Source organism: Cibotium barometz, chromosome 26 (genome assembly GCF_041138505.1).
Source record: "Cibotium barometz isolate CiBa-2024 chromosome 26, ASM4113850v1, whole genome shotgun sequence".
Taxonomy (NCBI): Eukaryota; Viridiplantae; Streptophyta; class Polypodiopsida; order Cyatheales; family Cibotiaceae; genus Cibotium; species Cibotium barometz.
In genome coordinates, this window is record NC_141071.1 from 21,289,632 (window position 1) to 21,315,372 (window position 25,741).

Consider the following 25,741-nt stretch of genomic DNA (forward strand, 5'->3'; position numbering starts at 1 on the left):
TGTGTGAACTTATCACTTGTAGAATGTGCTGATTTTTGGTGAGGGAGAATGAAGCTAGTTATGGAGCTCCTCCACATCATGTGAGACATATTAATGAGAGAAATTAGGGTTTGTTTGTGTCTCCTCTAGTCTCAACTATTCTCTTTTCATGGAATCAGAGAATAGGTTGCTCTCACATTGAGTGAAAACCCTAAACTTGAAGTGGTTGGAGATTGAAGCACCATTAAAGTTGTAAAGCACCATTGGAGTGGAAATTGGAAGCAAATCATAGAGCTTGGCCACAAGAGGTGAGTTGAACAAATCTTTCCTTTGTGGATTGCAGGTATTTGGAAGCCAAAGCAAGAAAAGCTCTCCATTGAAACTTGCAAAGTAGAAATGTATGCAAATACAATGTGCTTATTTACAAACATATGAGGGAAAACTGAAGCGTGTCTAAACAACGAAAACTTTTGCCATGCTGCTCAAAAGCTAATTGTATCATGACAAATAGAAAGCTAGTTTTTCATAGATGTGTTTAGATTACTCAAACATTGGATTTGGAGTTCTATAGCTCAATTTATGAATGTAACAAGATAAGAGTGTAGATATAAGTTGTTGATAGGATGGAATGTTAAGTCATATCCAAGATGCGGATAATCCCAAGGATACATGGGATACATTGGTAAAGATGTATGATACGAACACAAAGGCAAGGAAGATCTAGCTAAAACAAAAGATACATAATATAACACATGACAATAGGAGTGTGCATGATTATGTGTAGGAGATCAAACCATGTGCAATGGCATCTATCAATGCACCAATGGATGATGATGGTTTGGTTGCTATTGCATTGAAAGGTTTGGGTAAGGATTACAAATAATTTGACACTTCTATCACTGTGAGAAGTGGTGACCCCCCATATTTTAAAGAGTTGATTTCACTACTTACTATGGAAGCCTGTTAAAGCTTGGATTAGGTACATCATCGGGTAGCAATGGGAATGTAAGGTACCAAGAATTTTACACACAAAGCCGTGCAAGAAGCAGGGGGAGATCCTTATCTAGAAGACGTACATGTGGATGTGGTTGGCAGGATAGACCACCACAACAACAACAAATTTTAGCCCTCGTATGGTGCACAAGGATGTAGAGAGTCATACTCCTAAGGTAGGGAGAGATAAATTATAGAGGAAGAGGTAAGTGGCAACTTTACAGCAGTATGGAAGTGGCATTGGGTGTCACTATTATGGTAATAATGGACAAGGATTAGACATATGGCCAAGGAATGTTACAAGAAGCAAAATGATTTACAAGGTGGAAAAATTCAACATGGCAACTATGCATCCTCTAGCAATGCAAGCCATGGGAATGAAGATTATTTGTTTGAAATAAAGTATCTGATGGGCACTATGAATTCATGTAGTGAAGGAGATGATACTTGGTACATGGATTCTAGTGTATCAAACCATATAACATGACATGGTGAATGGTTTAATAGGAAGTTGCCCACACAAACGTAGGGATATGTTATGTAGCATTGCATCACTCACATTGGTAGTGGCCATTAAAGATGCATAGTGGGAGAGTGAAGACAATGTCAGATGTATTGCATATGCCATCAATCACTAAGAACCTTGCATCTGTGTGGGTGAAATGGTTGAGCAAGGATTTGCAAGTAAGATTCAATGAGTATAGTTGTTTTGTTGAGGACTTCAAGAATGTATGTAAGCTCATTACAAACGGATAAAAAGAAGGAAGACTATTCACTTTGGATGTAGGTATCCTTGAGTTAAAATCAGCCATGTTTTCACACAATCATGGCATTGTGCGTGAAATTTATATGTGGCATAAGAGAATTGGACAACCAAAAGCTAAAGCCTATGAAATGTTGAAATGTGCAAGTGAATGGGTGTGTGCGGGAACAAGCCCTTAGCTAGAGACTGTAAAAGGGAGTTTGTAATTGAGTGGGTAGTAGTGAAAAGGTGGGGAGAATGAGTGGAAGAGCCGAAATGAGAAAGCATTAAGACTCATTGCACTTAGCTTAAATGATGAAATCATTCACCACACGTTGCAGGGATACAACAAGCTAAAGATGCATCGGATGAACTTAACAAACTATTTGGCACTCAAGCAAAGAATTCAAAGATAAATCTGCTAATGCAATTCTACAAACTTGACATAAAGGAAAGTGAACCTCTAACCACACACTTGAACAAATACAAAAGCATCAAACAACAACTTGCAGCCATTGGGAAGAAAGTAGAAGATGACGAGGCACTAGTAGTGCTTCTAATACAGAGTGTGGACAAGGGAGAGTATGAGAACGTTATGGCATGTCTAGATTTGAAGTTGCATGAGATAGAAGGAGCTCTACTAGAGCAAGAGAACAAGGTCAAAGAGAAGAAAGGATTGGACCCAACCACTAGAGAGGAGAAAGCACTCTACACCCCGAGGCTCGCACGAGGACGAGGAAGAGGAAGAGGCAAGGGAGGAACAAGGATCTTCGCTTGCCACAACTGTTGGGAAGCTAGGACACATGGCTAGAGACTGCTCAACAAACCAAATGAAGAAGGATCGGCATTGGCAAACTTCATGGAGACTCCTAAGGAAGTGGAGTCAGAATATCTTCTCTGAGAGAGAGAGAGAGAGAGAGAGAGAGAGAGAGAGAGAGAGAGAGAGAGAGAGAGAGAGAGAGAGAGAGAAACCCCACAACCTAATGTAACCTGCCGCCCTAATAGAGTAAAACCACCTCTGAGCCACCAATGATGTAGGCCATGTGGTAGATGTATGTGTGAGCACTTTAGTCAAAGTTACGGGCACTTGTAGTAGCCTTGGACAAACAGAGAGAGAGTGTCAAGGACTATGAGTTAGGGACTTGAGGCACTAGGCGCAAGTAAGAGGGAAACTTGGTATAGGGTTCAGGTGTGCTAGAATTATTCACATGAGGGGAGGTGTTGAAATATGCAAGTGAATGGGTGTGTGCAGTAACAAGCCCTTAGCTAGAGAGTGTAAAAGGAAGTCTGTAATTGAGTGGGTAGCAGTGAAAAGGTGAGAAGAATCTACTAAATGAGAGAATCAAGGGCAGCATGAGTGAATATAGGGGTGTGGAAAGATTCTAGGAAAAGGTGCCCCAAGATGTAGGGGAGGTGGCACAAATCAAGGAGAAATCAGTGGGAATGGGTGCTTGGCACCTTGTGGATGTAAAAGCTATAAATTGAGGCATTGCCCTAATGAGAAATTGTTGGTTTTTTAGTATCCATGCCTACATTATACTATTATATTAATTGTGCACTAATTTTATCTTAATCACTTGCTAATCATGTTGATTCTTGCATTTGATCCACCATAGCTCATCACATTGCTACAAATTTAACATGCAAACCAAAGGGATTATTAATGGTTTGCCAAGATTAACATATGATGAAAGCAATCATGTATGTGATGCATGTTAGTTTGGGAAGCAGCCAAGACTTCCTTCCATTTCCAAAGGATGGTCAAATGAGTAGGAGGCCTTTGGAAATCATTCATAGTGATATTTGGGGTCCAGCACAAATCCCATCCATAAATGGTTGTTGCCATGTATATGTCACCTTCATTAACTATAGTAGAATGACATGGATCTACTTCTTAAAGGAAAAAGATGAAGCATTTGGAAAGTTCAGTGAGTTCAAAGCATATGTTGAGAAGCAATATAGACAATGGATCAAATGTTTGAGGATAGATGGTGGAGGTAAGTTCACCTCATGTTTGTGCATTTAATGATTTTTTGAGATGTCATGGGATAAGAAGGCAACTTACATGCAGGTACACACCAAAATGGAGTTGCTGAGAGAAAGAACGGAGTCATTGGTGAGATAATTTGATAGGTCATGGGATACGAGATAATAAAGTGGATGATGAGGGATTTGAAGCAATGCGAGGAAGAGGCTATCTTTTTTATGTAATGAAAGAAAAATTTAATAATGCTTTTGTCAAGAATCAAAACACTCAAGCATTTGCAAGTTGTCATTATGCAAGACTTTATGGAGACAAAATAGTCCGGACAACATGGTATTTTGGTGCAAAGTCAAGAGGTTATAAGGAAAATGAAAGAGGAAGATGTGACTTGATATATGTCATTATGTGATCCAAACTTCCAAAGGCTATGAAGAGGGATGAATTCATTGAGTACATGGTGTCGACTCAAGTGGGAAATCTATGGTTCAAGCATGGTGAACCATTCTTCCAAGTTTTGTTCTCACCATTCAATAGTGAAGGAGTCAATTGTGTACAAATTAAGGAATGGATTCACAATTGGGAGAATTGGGCTTGTGTGATGATAAAGGCAATGTGAAGAAAGTGACTTCACATTTCATGGACAAAGCTAGATCTTAGTGGTTACAAGCAATGCACAAGCATGTGTAGTGTTGGGAGAGTTTAGCTTATGAAGTTGTGCAAAGCTTTGTGACTATCCGTGAGATCTTGATGGTTGCAAGAAATGCACAAGCTAGATCTTGGTGGTTGCAATCAATGCACAAGCACATGTGGTGTTGGGAGAGTTTAGCCTATGAAGTTGTGCAAAGCTTTGTGATTGTCCACAAGCAAATGAGCTTTAGAGAAAGATTCATAATGCTTTTCCACATGAGGAGTTTTTATCTCAGCATGTCGAGGAGTATTGGTATTCCTTCTTTGTGCTTCCGGACATGAAGGGGAAGGAAAACATAGATAAATTTGTGCAAAAAATAGACAAAGATTCCATGCAAGTGGCCTAATATATTGTGGAGAGTGATGATCACATTGTCCTTGTCAATGAGATCTTGGCATTGGTGGAACTTTTCCACAAGCCTACCTTATTTTTTATCGGGAAATCTAAAAGGATTTCACTTCAATCCATATCTTTTATTGGAAAATCTGCGAGTTCACTTTAGTCTGTATCTTTTATTGGAAGCCACTCTTATTATAAGGACACTACAAGTGAAGCCAAGATAGGGAATATCAATGTATATGAATTGTTTGTGCCATCTCTTGGTTTACCACTTAATTTGAGCGAGGACAGAAGGGCTATTATGCTCTCAATTTTGCAAAATTTGGCCTTTGCAAAATGCAAAAAGGAAATCCATTCAGTCTTACATTTGGTCAATGCATGGATTATGATTATGTTGGTCTATATGAGCACATTATGGGAGTTGAAATGGACAAGACACTTGTTGTAATTTCTGGACACAAAAAGAAGAAGCCATACACTCAAGCCATAAAAATATCAATATACAAAGATTTGAATTCCATCTTGAGTTTCGATACTACCTCTACACTAGTGGATTATTCATGTGTTAATTCTATGAAGGATGTTTTGGATTTTGATGATAGTTTTGGAAATGGAAATTCATGCGTTGATGTGGATGACGATAGCACTTTGGATGAACATTTTGAGCACTTATATGATATGGATTATGCCTATGTGTTTCTATGTGATAAGGACCATGCCTTGGGTGATTTGTAAGATTCTCAGTGCGTTGATGGTTTGGTTGTACTTATACCTTGGCATGATTAAAATTTGGAGGCATTTAGTTTCTGTGGACATGTGTGCATGTGTCTATGTGTGACTCTCTCTCATATGCATAGACACAATTGTCCCTCTCTATGTGTATGCATGTGTGCATGTGTCTATGTGTGACTCTCTCTCATATACACAAACACAACCCTCTCTATGTTTATGCACAGACACAACCCTCTCTCTCACACATACCCATGCACTAACACAACTCTCTCACATGCATTCTCTCTATATCTATCTCACATGCACAAAAACAACACTCTTGCACACACATACACGTGTACATGCACTGTCTCTCTTTTCTCACACATGTCTCGTATATGCTCTCTCTCTCTCTCTCTCTCTCTCTCTCTCATTCATAATAGAAGATATATTACCAAAATTACTTTACAATGGCCACATGGCCGTCATGTGATGTACTAGCTTTTCCTCACTAATTACTCCAAACCACAGGTGTAGCTCAGAGTACCCTCATCCAATATATAGCCATGTCATTCTCCACCAAATGAGCTGACCGCAAGGAAGAGACTTGCCACAATAGTAACCCTTTTATACGACCTATGTGAGCTGTAATGCCCACTTTTGCATCAAGTATGAAGGCATTCCTAGTTACCAAATATGCCACAAACCTGTCCACCTGAAAAAATGAAAGAAAATTGAGTGTTCTAGGTTATCCGGCCCATTCAAAATCTTGCCAAAAGTCCAGTCTTTAAGCTTTACTACTACGGGCCTATTTGTCAACGAAATCCATACGCGAGAAAGAAAATCCCACACCTTCTTTGTGACCAAACATGAAATGAAAAGATGCGTGCATGTTTCCAAGCATGTAGTACAAAACACATAATTATTAGAAGCAATCCACTACTTTCACCAACTAGTCTCCCAATTATAGGCCTCCAACTAGCATGCGCCATAGGAACACCTTCCTTGATATGGAATCTTAGACCACTAGCCTTGTAAGATTACTTCCTTCCGGCCAGACCCTACTTTTCCTGATGTTCCATACCCTATTAGCCTTCTCTCTCTCTCTCTCTCTCTCTCTCTCTCTCTCTCTCTCTCTCTCTCTCACACACACACACACACACACACACACATAAATACACACATCCCCTCCACATGCATGTGTGTGACTCTGTATATGCATACGTTCGTATGTGTGAAGTGTTTATATATAATAGTATAATATAATGTTTTTATATATTTACTATTTATATATTGATATATATATCATTATTATACATTTATTATATATATATATATTTATATTTATATTATATTATTATATATATTTATATATTATATTACATATATTTATATTTATTATTATGTATATTTATATATTTATTTTGATATATTTATATTAAATTATTTTATTTATAATATATTATTATATAATTACTATATATATATAGCATTATCTTATAATATAATAGTATATATTTAAATACATATTTATTTATATCCTTACTTATTATATGTTTAAATATTGCTACTATATATGTATTTGTATTCTCTATATTTTTTATACTCAATTCATTATATATCTTTATATTTTTATATTATATTATTTATTAAATTTTCTTATCTCAACATCCCCCTATACTCCTCTCTCCCCCCCCTTCTCTCTCTCTCTCTCTCTCTCTCTCTCTCTCTCTCTCTCTCTCTCTCTCTCTCCTGCCCCAACATGTGGCTCCTCCCCTCTCCCATCACAGCCTCTTCTCTCTTTCACACTTGGCCCTCTTCCATAGATGCATATCTATGTGTGTGTCTCTCACATGAGTTGTCTCTATGTCTGCACAACGTGCATGGACACAACCCTCTCACACACATATACGTCACACACATATACGTGCAAATGTGCTCTCTCTCTTTTCACACCCATCTTGCATACTCTCTCTCTCTCTCTCTCTCTCTCTCTCTCTCACACACACACACACACACACACACAAAACACGCCCTCCACACGTACGTGTAGGATTTTGTGTACACATACATATGTGTGTGAATATGTTTAAATACAATATTATTGTATATTTACTATACGTATATTGATATATATATCATTATTATTTTATATTACTATATATTTACTATATATATTTTTAGTTTTCTTATTTCGTATCTTTATATTTATTAATTGTATATTTATATTACACTATTACGAATATATTTATATTATATGTATGTATATATATAATTATTATATTTATAATATATTATTATATATTTACTATATATATGTCTTTAATTTTTTATTTATACTTATGTATTATTACTATTATCATCATCATCATCATTATATATATATATATATATATATATATATATATATTAGTATAGACTTAATATATTTATTTATTTAATATCCTTCCTTATTATATTTTTACATATTGTTATTATATATATTTATATTCTATATATATTTTATAGCTATATATTATATATTTTTATATTATACTATTTATTTAAGTTTTATTCTCTCAACATACCCCTACACTCCTCTCTCTCTCTCTCTCTCTCTCTCTCTCTCTCTCTCAGGTGGCTCCTCCCCTCCTCCATCACACCTTCTCTCTTTTCCCTACCCCAACACTTCGCTCTCTTCCAAAAACTGCAACGTGTTCCCTCCCCTCCTCCATCACACCTTCTTCTCTCTTTTCCCTACCCCAAAACTTCGCTCTCTTCCAACTGCAACGTGTTCCCTCCCCTCCCAAAAACTTGTGCATAATAGATAGTATACATACATACATACATACATACATACATGTGTGTGTGTGTGTGTGTGTGTTTAAATGTAATTAAAAATACACACACACATGTATACATATACATATATTATATATATATATATATAATTTAAATTATGTTATATTTACACACCCACACATGCACTAATGCAAGCGCAGACTCTGTCCTCCTACATACACTCTCTCACACATAGAAATTATATCTCTCTCACACGCGCACACACACACTCCCTCTTGCTTCTCACACACACTCTCCCACACATAAAACTCTCTCTCTCTCTCTCTCTCTCTCTCTCTCACACACACACACACACACTCCCTCTTGCTTCTCACACACACTCTCCCACACATAAAACTCTCTCTCTCTCTCTCTCTCTCTCTCTCTCTCTCTCTCTCTCTCTCTCACACACACACACACACACACACATATGCAAATATATCTTATCTATAATGTTATGTTTTTTTATACTTGTATATACATACATACATACATACATATATATATATATATATGTGTGTGTGTGTGTGTGTGTGTGTGTGTGTGTGTGTGTGTGTGTATGTATGTATAAATATAAATAAATTTATAAATACACACACACATACATATAATTCCAAGTAATTAAATTTTAATTTAGATTAAAATGCGGTTCCTCCTTGCTCTCTCGTGTATGTGTGTGTTTGCTTGTCAAGCTCTCTCTTTCCCCTACATTCTCTTTATGGTATCAGAGCTCTAGTTTGTGTGAGAGCTAAGGGAGGTAAGCAAGAGGCAAGAACAAGGCAAGCAAGGAAGCGGTACGTATTTCCATCTCTTTCTCTCTTTGATTTTGGAGCAACACCTTTTGGTAGCTGTGAGCTATAGGCAAATAGGAAAGTCATTATCTTAGATTAAGGCATCCTCTAGGGTGAAGGAAGAAGACCATATTGTATGTAGTAGTCAACTACTTAGTTAACTACTATTAATTGAGTTAATGTAGTTAACTCACTTAACTACATTAATTAAAATGTACGGGGCGAGATGTACTCTCTCAAATAAATGCATCTTACATGTAATGTCTTTTGTCTTTTCTTACAACGAGAAAGAGAAAGAGAGAGACACCTACACACATTGAAGTTTTGATCATGGAGCTCGCCTTTTAAGAGAGAGACTCCTATTTTTTCTCTTAAGAAAATCATTAAGTAAGAAAGGATAAGTCTCCTTTCGAAAATTCAAAATTGAGAAAGGGGCAAAGTGAATAACTCCCCTTTCTCCCTTGGCCCTCTCCCTCCTCTCCTTTGCCACAAAGCTTGTGTTTAATAAGAGTATAGATATAAATATAAATATAAGTATGTTATTCTCAAGACATCAAGGAAGTGGTGGATATCAAAGTAAGTACCACACCTTGATGTTGTTATCATGCTTGATCCTCTAAAACCAATAGGGGGGCCATGACAAGTGGAAAAAATGAAAAATAAATTAATTAAACGCGAGAGCGTAGTTGTTTTGAAACACAACACTAAGGTTATGTAAGTGCAAAATCAGTTTGATGTTTTTTTAAACATTAAAAAATAATTCTGTTAAAACTTCCAAGCAACACAAAAATTGACAGGCACACTCTGTCTCTCTTTCGCCCACACATTGATTGCATCGCTATCTACACAAGTTCTATCTCTCTCTTTCTCTCTACTTATAGGTTCCCTCTATCTTGTGCCTAAAAAATATAATTCTTTGAAATTAATCGAAACGGAGTCTTTGTTTATTTATGCTATTTTCCTATTCATATGACGAATTTGAAAAAAGGACGCGAGAATTTGGTAAATCTGTTCCCAATCAATCGAACACAATTAAAAAGTCAAATGATTCGTTGAATAATGATCACATGAAGTAAAAGCAAGAGGTCGCCCTAAGAAGGTTTCGGTGAATGAAAAAACTAAGGAGAATAAAAACATTGAGCAATTTAAGTTGAGTGTAACTATATCTGTTGGAGGATGTGATGGAAGGTGATAAGCTATTAATAAATTTAAAATATTTTATAGAGAAAGAGTCACTTGCACGTACATGCTCTCTAGAGAGAGGGGGAACAATCTTTCATCTTCACTTTCAGATGATGGTGATCAGAATCCTAACACCATCTATTATCGCAGTGAATAGAAAAAAAAAACAATTACCTACGATGACGAATTTGAAAAAAGGACGCGAGAATTTGGTAAAGCCATTCCCAATAAATTGAACACAATTAAAAAGTCAAATGATTCGTTGAATATTAGATCATGAAGTAAAAGCAAGAGGTCGCCCTAAGAAGGTTCCGATGAATGAAAAAACTAAGGAGAATAAAAACATTAAGCAATTTAAGTTGAGTGTAACTATATCTGCTGGAGGATGTGATGGAAGATGATAAGCTATTTACAAATTTAAAATATTTTATAGAGAAAGAGTCACTTGCAGGTACATGCTCTCTAGAGAGAGGGGGAACAATCTTTCATCTTCACTTTCAGATGGTGATTAGAATTCTAGCACCATCTATTATCGCAGCAGCAGTGAATAGAAAAAAAAACAATTACCTAGGATGGGAGGTTAATGGGCCAATAAGAGGAGTTGTAATGTGTAGAGCCCTAAAGCAAAGGGCATGCATACCTTTCATGGTATGATTGGCTATGTCATGAAAGACATGGACAAGCCGCATTATCAAAACATTTCACACAACATAGATGCAAAAGATATTTCAAGGGGTTTTGAAGTTTACAGTCAATTTGGAGCAGATTGACTCAAGAATAGGGTTTTTCTAACCCATTCTAACATTTTTGACAGAGCCCTCATATTTTGGAAGTTCCACATGAGACATTCTTTTGGTAATGACTTCCTAGGAAAAACAGTGCATAAAATGATTAAAACTAAAAAATACTACCCTTCTTATTAGATATCTCCTTACCAAGGTAGAGGGATGACAATAAACAAAATTAATGTATTATGGAAGTGCATGATCTTTCGTACACATACCAATTACAATGACATTAAGGAGATTTTTGTAATGAGAGAGGATGCAAGAGACTCACAACCAAGACTGGATTGGTTCACTCAGCATTGGAAGAATTCAAATCAAATTACTAAAGTTTCAAAGTAAGTTGATAAAATTTAATTCCAAAAACTCTTTTGAATTAACTTTCAATTAAAATTTAAAATGCAATTTGTTTGAGGAAAGAAAAGGAAAGGAAAAGATTAATTTTGATGCCAGCTCTTCAATAAAGATTCTGATCGAAGATAGCGAGGATGGCATTCCTCGCGCACAATTTGGAGATGACTTCATCCCCCTATTTGAAAAGCAAAACTCAAAATTCATCATTAATTAATGTCATAAAAGTTTGTCATAATTTAAGATGATTTTCAAAAAATGTAAAACCATAAGATTTTTCTTTCAGAAATAAAAATATATGTGGTTCTTGTTAACTCAAATTCTTTTTCTACTAGAAGCTAGTTTTTTTTTAAGATTAAGGAGCCATTAGTTTAAGTGTAGTTTTTTTTAGATTAGGGAGTCATTAGTTTATGTGTAGTTCATTGATATGACTAGCATCAATTTCCACATAAACTTCGGATGTTTGAATTGTTGAAAATAGATGAAATAAGCACCCCAAACATTGTCTTGGAATTAAATAATATTTTTTCAACTGCAAATTACATGGCAAACGGACACGTGTCTTTGAACCCTAGTTTTTTTATCGGATTGTTTCTTCCGTTTTTTGCTGCGGTAGTTGTGGTCACTTGGGGATAGCGTCTTCTTGTGTTTTCGCAACTTTGCCTGTGGAGTCGGGTGTTGCGCTCCTCCCACTGGTTGCCCGTGGGGTTGGTGTGCAACTGCCAGCGTAACCTGCTTCTGTATATTGTCGTCTACAAACAACATGTCATCTACAAACATGCTTCTCGCAGGTTTCTGTGTCTATATATTACTGGTTTTTTTCGTTGTGTCATGCTTCATCATGTGCCATCTGTTTCCGTGTCTCTGTATTATTGGTTTTTTTCATTATGCCATGCTTCATCATGTGCCGTCTTGTGGCTTCTATGCCGGTTCTTCTGGAAATCGATGTGCGTCTTGTTGCATGTATTGGCCTCTCCAGTATATAATGACCAGTGCTTTGTCTTTGAATTTGCATTCACTATTGGTAAGTCCACAATCCTTTTGTCGTCTTGTTGTCATCGCCATGCCTCCAAGAAGGCAACCTTTTGATGGTCTTAGCAATATTATGAAGTTAGATCGTTGGCTATTTTTGTCCTCCTTTCTGTGCGTTGATAGACATGCTCATCCGTCTGCTTCCTCGTTATTGTGCAACGAAGGCCAGCCTTCTACATCAACTGTGCCGATGCCTGAACCGTATCCGTGTCCTCGAATTGTTACTCCTCTAGAAGGGGCTAACACTATTCGTAGCTTTCATGCGTCAAACATAAAGCACGCTCCTCTAGTAATTTCTTTTTTCAAAAAATTATTGATTTATTCTACATATGCATGTAAATTTTTCCTTCATATGCGCTTCTGCCATCTCATGTTTAAAGTTTTTTGTTCTTTTTCTTCTAGGCTCATGCGCGCATGTTGGAGAGTAACTTAAGTATGGTTTGTTTCTGTAGAAAGATGCTACCCCCATTGCACTTTTGAATTAGTGGTTTTTTAGAAACAAATAATCACATGCTACCCCCATTGCACTTTTGAATTAGTGGTTTTTTAGAAACAAATAATCACAGACAACAAAATAAGCACCCCAAACGTTTTCTTGAAATTAAATAATACTGCAGAATCGCAGATTGCATGGAAAATGGACAAGTGTCTCTAAACCTTAGTTTTTTTATCGGATTGTTTCTTCTGTTTTTTGTTGCTCGTCTGTCGGGCTGCTCTGCAGCTGGCAGTTGTGGTCGCTTGGGGACAGACTAGCACTCAAATAGTCTTCTTTCTACAATAACAAGTTTTTTTTTCCTTCTTCCACATGGTTGGTCTCTTTCTCTGATTTCATCTCTGCAAATATGCTTCTTGCAGGTTGTATGCAACAGGCGCATGCCCGCATGTTGCAGAATTTTGATTTCTTTTTCATTCAACTGACGCATTTTTGGCTATTAATTTCTTTCTTAAAAAAGTCTGCACAATTAGAAAAATCATATATACAAAATGTTTGGTATAAGGCTCCCCAGCGTTATACCAAAATCAAAATTCAGGGTGTTAGCGCCGCCGCCCCCCCCCCCCCCCCCTCTCAAAGGTTCACGTTGTTTTGCAAGCATGAGAATCTTTTGCAACTTTGACAATTGCTGCGCAATCCCCTCTCTCTCGATTTCTGCAGGAGAAGAGTAGCTATCGCTCTCCCCGTCCCCGTCCCCCTCCCTCTCCCTCTCCCTCTCCCTCTCCCTCTCTCGTGAGAGAACCAGGGTAACGGGACTCCTCTCTACCATGTCTATCTAGACGCCCATCGATAGAGAGCCTGAGAGAACCCTGCTGAGCCAGAAAGAGAACCATGCAGGCCTACAGGGAAAAACGAGAGAGAGAGCTCAACGATTTGCAGGCAGGTCAAAAACGCGAGAGAGAGAGAGAGAGAGAACGGCTCTGCGAGGTTAAGATCATCACCTGCAAACACAGAGGAAACGCCCGGAGGGGAGCGCAGAGGGGCAGAGGGAGGGGCTAGAAGTCCAACTTATCAGAAAATTCTTCGTCGGGAGCAGTTTTGCGCTGGGCGCTCTCTCTTCCATATGGCGCTGCAGCATTAGTATAATCAAGTCACCGCGGCACGCGGTAATAGGCATACTGGATTATCAGATGTATTGACCCCTATGTTGGTTCTCTATCTCTCTTCTGATGCCTCTGCGATCTCACAAAATTCTTGTATCCCAAAGGCTACAGCTTTGAGAAATCTGCTTCCATAAATATATATATATATATATAAATATATATTAAAACCATGAGGAAATTCAAAGGCTACAGCTTTGAGAGATCTGCTTCTGCTTCTGCTTCCATAAATATTTTTCAAAAATCATGAAGAAAATTCCTATGGATTTAAAGTTGTACTTGTGTGGCGTGCGTTGTATCTCCCTGGCTCTGTCCCCAATTCCCTTTAATTGTCTCGAATTCCCTTTAATTGTCTCGCACTGGCAAGAAGAAGAGAGATCATGGGACCCTACAAAACTTGATACGAATTCTCAATGGCTTGAGCTTTATTTCATTAATTCTAGTGATGTAATTTTGTTTGCTTATCAGTAACAAGCCTTCTCTCTGTGGACCAAGAAAAGTAGTCCTCGGACGATGATGAGATGAAGGCCGTCTTTCTGCTCACATATTTGTAACGAACCATAAACGTAAGACCAGAGTTGAAAAAAACTAATTAACGCATTGATAACCTGCAATAGGCATTAAGCATTCTGCTCCGTGCAGTTGCAAATTAAATGCATGATTAGAACATTAATAGTTTGTATTAGACCACGTACCAAAAGCAAGCTCCACGCGATGAGAGAGGGTGGACAACGATAGCTCGGAAGGTGCAAGGCAAGGCTCAAAGAGCGAATAAAGAGAGAGATGAAGGAGAGAGGGGAGACGAGATTGAAAGAAACCGTTTCAAAACCTACGCCCAATTAAGGTTTGAAAAACCTTCGCTTCGTTGATCCCAAAAAATCCATCATCCCAACAAATTAATTATTGAATAAACTACCCTATTTTACTTTTTCAGTTTATTGTGTCTTGTGCTCTGCAAAGACTCATAGCATCAAGCTAGGAGCTTCGCGATAGTACTTTTAAATTAAAAGAACATCGATGAATCTTAATGTTTGAAGCAAGCAATTTGCAGAGCTAATTACCTTGTTTTTTGTCCAAGAAATCAAACACCTTGCTTTTTATGGGAAGTAGGCTAATGACCTTGTTTTTCGTCAAATCACCTTTGCTTTTGATGGAAGTACTTGCTTTTTGCCCAAATTAGCAGGAATCACCTTGTTTTTGTAGGCAAACATTCCTTTTTTGCCCAAATAGCAAGAAGCTGATCACCTTGCTTTAACTCTAATTAGAAAACAACTAAGTACTCGATAATCGACTCTAAAACAACCACTTGATTAGGGATTGAAAGAAGAGCTCTACTTCCGATATGAAACAGAACCATTATTTATTATATGCATCCATGCACATTTTTCTCAAAAATGCAACCCTTTAGGCATTTAACATTTCAACAATTTTTATTACAGACAGAGGACGCATGTTAGGCTTCCAGATCCACCCTATGTATGCACTGAGATAAGATTGGCAATTTTCATGATTGCCCTGAACCGATTGCATGAAAGAGAAAAGCAAGCATACCATACAAACACCAAAAACATACGAAGCCCCTCAAGGTTATGAGTGGAACTTATCACACACAAAAATGACTCTTCCACATCAGGTAAATAAGTACACTTGCAGACATTCTTCTTTGTGCTTACCAAAAAATCACTTAGGAGAGCACTATAGGTCATATGCTGTGACTGGAGTCGAGAATGCAACAGGTCAGTACCTAGACCTGCCTTCCCTTCCCCTTTCTCTTCCAAAGCCTCCACGTTGTTCAAACCTTGAGCCACTCTCCTCCGACTCATCTTCTGAATACCCTCTTCTGCTGCGGTGAGGCCTGCCATCAGTCCAGCGCTCATTGTATCTTGGTCTGTCATTACCATAATTACTTCCTGAGGAACCTCTTCCACCTAGACCTGCTCTGTGACTGTGGGATTCACTGTGCTTGCCCACCATGCTTGAGCTAAAACTAGTACGTCCTCGACCTGATCTCTGCCGTACTATGTCTTCACACTCTGCTTCCATATCCGAGTCATCTCGCTCGTCTCTATGAGACCTGTGCCTTGATCTTGAATCAAGCTCCTCCCCATATCCTTTGCCTCTGTGGGTTCTTCCTTCTTTTCTCCCATTATCATCTGTGCCAGTGGCACCTCCCTGTTCTCGTTCCCTTCGAGGCGAAACAAAAGCTTTCATGTTCTGCCTGACCAGGTCAGAAAGAGAGCATTTCTTGTTAATGCCTTGTTGAGTTTGTGATGGAGAACTCGGATCGTCAGCATCAAGGATATAATCAAAAATATTGGAATGCTCATCTACATCACTTACATCTTCAAGCCCGTCACTGCCAGGTTTGCTTTCATCCTCTTTCATGAAGGTGGCCATTTGCGCCTCCCCTCGAACCTGTCCTGCTACCGACTTTGTTTTCACTTCAACCAATCCCTCTTTCAAGATTTCTTTCTTCGCCCCACCTTGCCTCTCATTACTCAAAATGGGCAGTTCGACATCCTTATTACAGGCTAATGAGACCTTTTCCCTGGCTTGCCTCACTTTGAGTGAAGCGCGGAGTTTCACATCCATGCTAGGTGCTGATACATCACTGCTCTTTTGCATCGCACTGTCAGTGTCTGATGCACTATTTTTGGATCCTGGAAAGCTGCATTCCACACATTTGCTCTTGCTTTGGAGGTTCATACAAGAGCACCTGCAAATTGTACTCAAAATGTTCAAAAATTCTCGTCAGAAACAACAATTAAGGGTCTTTGCAGTCAAATCCCGCATGCATCACATGGCAGGAGAGGAAAGCTCCCCCGCCCACGCTAAACGAGTGGAGAGATCTCCCCTCTCCACTGGCAGGGGGTCTACCTGTAAAGACGCTAAAAGTAAAGAAGAAGCCATTAGAAACATGAAGTAAGGAAACATCTAGCGCATGAACTGCATGGGCACTGTCCGCTGGCACAAACCTGGGACATCTCCACTTATCAGATTGTGACAGAGCTTCAATATCACATGAAGAGTCTGGATCTTCTTCTTCCTTCCAGGCTTCCACATTCTGAGTTCTTTCACTACTTGACCTCTGCAATTTTGAATCTTTGTCCCACGAGGATGTATCTAGACCGGTCTCTGGACGTGAATTGTCACCATTCTCATGCTTAGAAGTGAGGTTGGTTATCTCTTTTAAGAGATACATTACTGACAGTTTCACGTTATCAGGCGTTTCACCCTTTTTGGAGGAAGAAACCTCAACCATGGTATAAATCAGCCGCATGACGTCCGACAGTTTCAGGTTAACATTAGCAGGCTGTATAAAAGCGCTTCCACAAGTGCTCTGCAACACACAAGGCTCGCAGATCTGAAAACAATTGCAAACACGAACACGCAAAGAAACTCAAAACTTCCCACATAACTCAGCTTTCAACTGGATACCATGATAGAAACATGCAATACCTACACTCTTTTCTTCCATCTTAAGGTGATTTCGAAGCCTCTTCCCAGATGCAACTGTTCGCCGGTCATCATTTGGGCATCCATATTTAGCAAGAACTCGTAAATGCTCAAGTGATAAAGAGCTGCAATACCAAGAAGTTACTATTTTTAACTCCACAACCACACCATTCCCTTAAGGTAAAGAAAACAGTAGCTTTTTTAAGCTTTCAGAATAGTATATTAATTCATAGACCTGCAACCTGCCATCTACAGACCACCTCTTGAACCTGGAAGTCCTCTGTGGTCACTGTATGGTAACCACCAGCCAATAGTGAAATGCGGTGCAGCTTTGGGGTCCATCCAGAGCTGTCTTGGTGCTTTCAAGGCCCACAATTGAAGGACACAGTGTCCTAAGAGAAACTCCACCTTCCCTGTGCATGGCCCGATATGGGGATATCAGTCAACCACTAGCCTCTTCTTCAAAAGGTAAATGAGACGCTAAAGGTTACATTTCGAGACAAGAGGGGTTGGCAGGTCTAACCCTAGGTTAGGCTAACCCATGGGCTTGGATTAGGCATCTATTGTTGCATGCACAGAAGCCTTGCTATACTGATCCAAAGCCCTAAGCTTCTTATGCTCATGAGGTGCTGGTTGTCCACATCCCTGCTGTCGGCCAGTTCTTGGACAAAATATTCATAAAATGCTGTATTAAACGCTGGCTGACTTCAATGCTTGGCCACACTGCTGGCCTTCACATTGGTGCCTGGCCGCCTGCTTGCTTAGGTCCTCTGCTGGCTGCCGACTTTCTGAGAGCTGTTATGGCTGCCGACTAGGTAGAGATAGAAGGAAGGGGAGCCGAAGGAAGCATGAGCGGAGCACCGTGCTTATTGGAACCAAGGTTCCTAGTTGGATTGCCACCAACTGCTTATCAGGGTGGAGTTCGAACAGGCCCGACTGCATACTTATCGACTGGCTGGCATACTCTCTGAATTGTATGAGAGCTGTTCTACTCCAACATCCTCAAGATCTGACGAGAGGACCTTTCACCCGTATGGGCCCTTCTTAATGCTTATGCTGATGATGACACTGATGTTGATGATAATGATGATGCTGATGATGATGTTGATGATGATGCTTAATGCTGAGCCTTCTCTATCGTCCTAAACAGGGATTTTGCTGGCACGGGCATGCATATGACATCTATTAGGGGTTTAGAGGCTTTACCTATTTTAGGCACTAAGTTATAGGTGCACCGTCTATACAAGTGAGTCGTTAGCTTAGTTCAAGGGAGAGCTTCTCCAGTCCTGGACTCATAGCCTAGCACTAAATGTCTCACCCACCAACTTTAAGAGCAAATTCCCTATGTAACCATGCTTACTATGCGGAAGGTGCTTAATGATATTAATGCTAAGCTACAAAGATTAATGCTAACCACATGTGCAATAATGACAAAGAGAAGTAGAGACAAGGAGAAGAGAGCCGATATCACACAAGGGACAAAGCCCGCCTTTCACAGTGACATCCTCTTTGTAGTTAATTGCAGCAGATTGAGTCTTGACTCACCAACAAATCATAGATCGGACAATTTCCAACAAACAATAGTACAGGAAAGTTGATATGAGTACACACGTAAGTGTTAAGCCCACATATAATCACTCAACCAAAGTGCTGCAACCGGTGCATCAAACCAGTAGGAGTCTGTAGATTAACCAGTTGACCATGGAGCTGCCATATAATAGTGTCAGATGGTTGACTTATCTCACATTTTGAGCGGTAGATACACACAGGACATGGCACCCCTCTGTTGGGAGACTCTTTCTCATGATTAGCTTAGCTCAATAGACTGGTCGGTACTCAAGATGTCATGTGCATAGCTCCACTCCCATCGCATTCACTATGAAACTATCAGTATAGACAAGTATCACACGCAAAACCTATTCCCAGATCAGAGTTGCTAGACCCTTATTACAGGTAGTCGGAGAGTAGTTAATAATTCTGAATAGGCTAGTGACCTATTAAATTGCGTAGGTTGCACATAAACAGGGTGACGAGTAGTCAAGCGTGGGTTTGGGACTAAGGTAGCTCATTTGGGGGACTCAGAATTGTCAAATCTACTGGTAGGTATCGTGACAAAAAGCTACCTTGTGTGGTCAATTTAGACATACATACATACCACATGAATGTGTGTATGCATGCATTCATATGTGCCGCACACAGACACAACCACACGCACACACATACATAAGTAAGACTGTAAAGGGCTTACTCAAAGATGGTGTCATAAGCTTGAGAAAACTTGGAAAGTGTCCGCTTGAGGGTTGTGGGATCATCGAGTGTGACAGACTCTTCCACTCTTGGTCCTTGTAACACCTCCTTGAAGAAAGGAAGGCCTGTCAGGTGATGCAGAAATGATGTCCACTCAGGCCAACAAGGTGGGGGTTGGACGTTCTGTGCAAGGTTGTCTGCAGACACGTTCTGTTCGCTTTTTGAACTGTCCGAAATAGCCTCATTATGGGAAGAAGGGGGAACCTTCAAAACTCTGCTTCCAGGGTATGATTTCAGAAGCTTAATGTCCTCAAGGATGGAGGCAAACAACTGTTTGTGATTTTCCAATTGTGCAGATAAGGAAGCCAGATACTGACTGTGTTGTTCTATGATCTTCTCGAGCTGATTCAGCCTTTCGGGGAACCCGGCTGGTGAGTTTATTTGAGAAATCATCTCCCGACCCTGCCCTCTTGGAGGATATAAAGCCACTGCTTCTGCACTGCTGCTGAACCTTTGATGCTGGGGCTCACAAGCCGCCCTGGCGAGCTGAAGGTGAAGAGGTTTGTGTGGAGAAAAGCCACAGAGAGAAGCCTCCCTGTTGACATCGAGGGCTGCACCAAAAGCATACTGGCACTGCGTTGCAAGGAGCCGCAACCCGGCGCCCCCCCCATCACAGAATGATTGGCGGATGATGGCGTCAGTTGAAGCGGCAGGAGAAGCAGGGAAGTTTCTAAGTAAACGCAAGGCTGAACGAACCGTGGCAGCATTCTGAAGCATCGACATCGCTCGCGCTCTTCGCGAAGCAGCTTAAACCTTCCCTTAAGCCTGCCACCACCACAACGTACGTCACATACTAAATGTGTGTGAACCTTTCATACAAGCCCGCGGACAGGATCCCTTTCTCTCGTGTCGAGGTGTGAAGATTGGCTCATGGGTGAGTTTTAATCTGTTTTTGTTAAGGAAATCCTACCCTAACGTACTATGGGAAGTTGTCTATTTGTAGAGCTCAAGCAATGCTCAAGAGCTTTACTATAGCCGCTCGTCACCATCGTATGTTGTCACCTCGAGACGGTTGTTCTAATCCAACAGGTGATGCAACTTCTCCTGCGAAGATCGTGTGGGATCCCCGTGGAAGACAATCGCGTAAGTAGCCTAATCACTCAAGCAAGAAGGAGAGAGGAAGCAAGAGCGAAGCATGAGAGAACAAGTGATTAGCACTAATCATTCCCAAACTCTAACCCTAAGCACACTACACATGCTAGATTAGAGTTGCAAGAGAAAGGGAGAGAGAGAACACTCCACTTCTATTGCACAAATGGGAGAATCCGTTTTACAAACAAGAGAAATTGGCTTTTATAGTTTCAAGTCTTTTCCCATTAGGCCGCCCGGGAGTAAGTGACTCGAGGCGCTCAAAACATAGTTACAAGACTTTTCTCTATGGTTTGGCCAACTGACCACAAGATCCTCTTGTTTGTCCTTCGAAACTCAATACTTGGAGCGTCTTTAGGGCGTTTCCTTCATCAAATGACAAGATTTATAATATAGTGTCAGTGCCCATTACATAACTGTGCAGACATAATTGTCATAGGAATGTGTTAATATGTGGTTAACATACTTCCCTTCCTAAACTCAATCGCATCCTCGTGATCGATGAGAGTTTGTCGAGACACATTGGAAAGTGTCACACTTGGTTGGTTCTCCTCTCTCTCCGGAAATGAGAGGGGGTGGGAAAGTTAGTAAGATGGAAAGAAGTTAGTGGAGTACTAGAAATTAAGTATCCCGCTAGTCTAATGGGCTCTTATGAATTCGCGTTTTTGTATGTGCTCAATAGTACTCTTTATTTTATTTTTGGTGTTTTTCTAATCGACAAGACATCCTCATTAAAGGAGTCAGAGTACTTGAATGAGTAGACTAGCACGGAATACTTAATGACCAGTATCCAAGTTGTAGGTGGTATTATGAAGGAGTGGTTAGTAAAACAATGGTGTTAGTAAGTAAGTGGCGAGGAGAGAATTCCGGAGGGACAAGGAGACAACGCCCATGGAAACTGCTTGCGCTCTAAAATGTTGTATGTCGATAGTGATATTAAGGAAGCTCTAGCATCTTTGTTAAGACACCATGATGGGTATCTTGGCTCCTGTGGAGGTTGATTCATTAGGTTGTGGTGTTCTCTCTTTTTCTTTTTGTGGGTTGTCTTCTTCTGTCATTGAAGCTCTGGGATCCTATGTTGATAGGGGTGGTAGTTGATGGCAAGGATCCATAGGTTTTGAGCCAAAGAAGAAGTTAGGGATAGGATGAATTAGGCATGAAGCACACTTATTCAAGTGAAGCGAGGGTGATTAAGAAGATCCAAGCGATGGGTTGTACCATTAACCAGGCTTGCAGCCACCATGGCCCCCTCATCCAAAGATGTACCTGGACGGTTGTCGACAATAAAGGTTTGTGCGGTGTGTAGCATAAGATAGAGCCCAGTGAGAATTCCAAGTGTTGTGCATGGGCGAGGGCAAAAGGTGTGCCCGTGGTCCTAATCACCTAGAGACTTTTTTTTGGGTCCTCATGTAGGTGAGGACATACATGTGTTTATTGGTCAGCACCCCTAAAGAGGGTTTTGTATTGAGTGGCCCATTTGGCGAGATTTGTGAGCTTACCTTTGAGTGTATCTTTGAGTGGTTGGATAAGCTTTGCCATTTGTAGCACCGCCCCTGGTGACAAAGTTGAGGGACGGGGTGGAGCATCATGGACGAGCATCTGTCTGGGGAAAGAGGGGCGAATTGAGCTGTTGGGTGCCCATGGGTTGGTGTGGGCAAGTCCGTAGGATTTAGTTGAGGAAGAGGTGACTTGCTTGCTCGTTGGTCGCCAAACCTTCTTCGTCAATTAGACAGGTACCGGCTTGGTTGGGGTGGTTTGGGCGAACAGCTGAGGGTTTTGCCATGGAAGTCAAATGATAGAGTTGCCATCATAGAAGCCTTGGGTGTCTAAGAGATGTTTGGACACCCATTGTTGCCAAGCGATGAAAGTCCGTGGTGGTGGTCGAGGCTTTGTGGGTTTTTGTTGATGAGGCTTTGAGTGAGGAGTGGGTTGTCGAAGATAAGGATAGACTTTTGATTGTGGCTTGAGGAGGTATAGGTGTGTGTTGCTTTCATGGAAGCCTTGAGCTTTGAGTTCATCGGTAGGCACCCAGTGTTGTTGGCTTCATTGTGTGAGGAGTAGGTTGTCAAACGATGAGGAGAGAATTTTGATTGTGGCTTAGGGAGCCACAGGTGTGTGGTGCCTTCATGGAAGCCTTGAGCTTTGTGGGTTTTTGTTGATGAGGCTTTGAGTGAGGAGTGGGTTGTCGAAGATAAGGATAGACTTTTGATTGTGGCTTGAGGAGATATAGGTGTGTGTTGCCTTCATGGAAGCCTTGAGCTTTGAGTTCATCGCTCGGTAGGCACCCAGTGTTGTTGGCTTCATTGTGTGAGGAGTAGGTTGTCAAACGATGAGGAGAGAATTTTGATTGTGGCTTAGGGAGCCACAGGTGTGTGGTGCCTTCATGGAAGCCTTAAGCTTTGAGTTCATTGGTAGGCCGTGGGACCTTTTTTTGTAGCTTCTTGGGGAGTTGTTGTGGTGGATGAGCACAAGTGGCATGCTTGGGTAGCCAAAGGCAAGTGTTGCCTTCGTAGTGGTGGCCTTGTGCACGTAACAGGTGGTCGGGTATTAAAACCCTAAGATCTCTCTAGATAATTGTTATGTAGAAACATGCATAAATTAGGCATAAACTCAACCACCCAACCACCCCCGAGCCCAAGGGATGCACACATGAATAATAATGAAATACATCATACCTCTACCTTGATGTCCCACACCATCAAGAGGTATAACTCCAATCCAATAGCATGTAGCTATAGTGTGAAATGGTAGATGAGTAGATATGAACCTCTACACAAGAGAGCATAACATAGCCTTGGCCTCATAAGCCCAAGCCTCCAAGGCTCCCAGCCCCCTTGAGTGTGCCTCATGCCCCTATTATATAGGAGGGCCCTCAAGTGACTCTTGACTTTCCATTTCCCATGTGTGACCCTTGGATGCCTGACCCTAACCTTAACCCTTAAGGTTAGTCCTAACCCATGCTCCACTAGAGCTTGTTACCATACTCCCATGCTCACAAGCCTAATGTGGGTTAGCCTCCTAGTATATGCACACATAATGTGTATATAACATAGCACACATAATGTATATATAACATAATTCCCCTCTCTCAAAACATTGCACTCTTGCAATGAAAAGAAGAAGAATTGCGCTGAACAATCTCAACCGACTCCCAAGTCGAATCCTCTATTTCCCTATCTTTTCATCTAAATTTAACCTCAAGGATTAGTCAACTACAAAGTTTTCTTTCCCTGAATTCAAGTACCTTATCAAGTATATATGGAACATAGGATAATTCTTCGACTTCAACGAGTTCTTGAGGAGTAACTGTGTTATCCTCACCTCCCAGTTTTCCTTTCAATCTATTGATATGAAAGACTAGATGAACTCTAACATGTGGAGGTAGTTTTAAGTTCAAACGCAATTGTGCCAATCCGATGTATAACTCGAAAATGGACCACAATATTTAGGAGATAATTTAGAGCATTTTCCCATTGACAAAGTCTGAAAATCTTTAGGAACATTAAAATAAACCAACGCTCCTGGTTCAAAAGACCGAGATGACCGTCCCCTATCAGCATAAAACCGTGTCCTATCTTGAGCACTCCTGATAGAATCCTGAGCTTCGGTCAGCATTTCCTGTATATCATGCAAGAAATCCCTCGATGCATCAAGCTCGATGTCCTTAAGACCGACATCAATAGGTGCCCTGGATTAATACCCATACATAAGTATGCACGGACTAAAACCAATAGCCGTATATTTAAAACTGTTATAGGTAAATTCCATCATTGGAAAATATTTTTTCCAATATGATGATTTTCTAGAGACATATGCATGAAGCATATACACTATAATCTGATTCATACGCTCTATTTGCCCAACAGACTGCGGATGATCAGAGCAATTCACATTCAAAGTAACTTCCTCGTTGTAAACCATTCGGAATAAAGTAGGAAAACATGGCATTATAATAGCAAAAACCAGGGATTCATCGGCGTCCCGACATACCCACATCTGCATATGGAATAATCGACGTCCCGAGTTACCCATATCAACATAGAGAGTCATCAGTGTCTCGATGAGTCACATATGTCCATCTGTAAACAATCAGGTTGACTATATAAATCACATATGTCCATCTGTAAACAATCAGGTTGACTATATAAATCACCTAAAGTACGAAACTAGAGAAAGAAATGCCAACAAAGGAAAAATCCAAATTTCTTTATCCGAACACAACAAGAGAAACTTATTTGAACTCTAAAGAAAGAGATTCCAACAAGTGAAAATGACGATGAGATTACCCTCATCACAACATGCACGCTATAGATAAAAGAAGTTTATCTAGAGAATGCCCACAGTATAACTTCTAGTGAATTTAGAAAATAAGATTGTCTTTAAATGTTGAGGTCAACATGCTAAGTGATGTAAGCAAAGCAACAATCTTGAGCCCAAATTATCCCATAAGATTAATATATGTGAGGGATCACTAGCGTCCCATACCACCATGATACCACCCATACATACCTTAACGATTTGAAACTCCCTAGTATGCCGTCTAGGAAATATAAATAAAATCCTGTATAAAAGGAATAAGATGGCCTTATCCAGACTTTCACATACTAAACCTGTCTCTATATACTTGAGACTACATCAAGGAATAACTCCTTCTGAGTACATCATTAGAAAAGAAATTGAATTATTGGCACCTTTCTAATGATAACTACCCAAAACACAATAAAGTTAGGGTAGAAAAATAACTCACCTAGATATATAAGCACTAGGTATCCGAGTTGGAATATGTACAAGAGGACAAGAAATATACTCCAAAATTACGTGCAAAAAACGAAGGCAAATGCTACCTTCAAAGCACATGTAATTATTCAAAAGATCAAAAGATCCTTATAAAACCATGGA

At 40.1% G+C, this 25,741-nt stretch overlaps 1 protein-coding gene across 3 annotated transcripts; it reads right to left on the bottom strand.

The window, feature by feature from the left end:
* Window positions 1–15,372: 15,372 nt before the first annotated feature.
* On the bottom strand, window positions 15,373–20,666 carry LOC147623761 (uncharacterized). Of its 3 annotated transcripts, XM_086820374.1 has the most exons (5): window positions 19,695–20,666; window positions 17,454–17,571; window positions 16,966–17,354; window positions 16,331–16,706; window positions 15,558–16,208 (listed from the first exon to the last, which is right to left on the bottom strand). In XM_086820374.1, exons 1-5 carry the CDS (start codon window positions 20,474–20,476, stop codon window positions 16,140–16,142), a joined length of 1,734 nt encoding a protein of 577 aa, XP_086676500.1. In that variant the 5' UTR covers window positions 20,477–20,666; the 3' UTR covers window positions 15,558–16,139. The 3 variants fall into 3 exon arrangements, with proteins under 3 accessions (XP_086676498.1, XP_086676499.1, XP_086676500.1); XM_086820372.1 differs by having other exon boundaries at window positions 15,373–16,706; XM_086820373.1 differs by having other exon boundaries at window positions 15,373–16,706; window positions 16,966–17,330; window positions 19,695–20,665.
* Window positions 20,667–25,741: the final 5,075 nt, after the last annotated feature.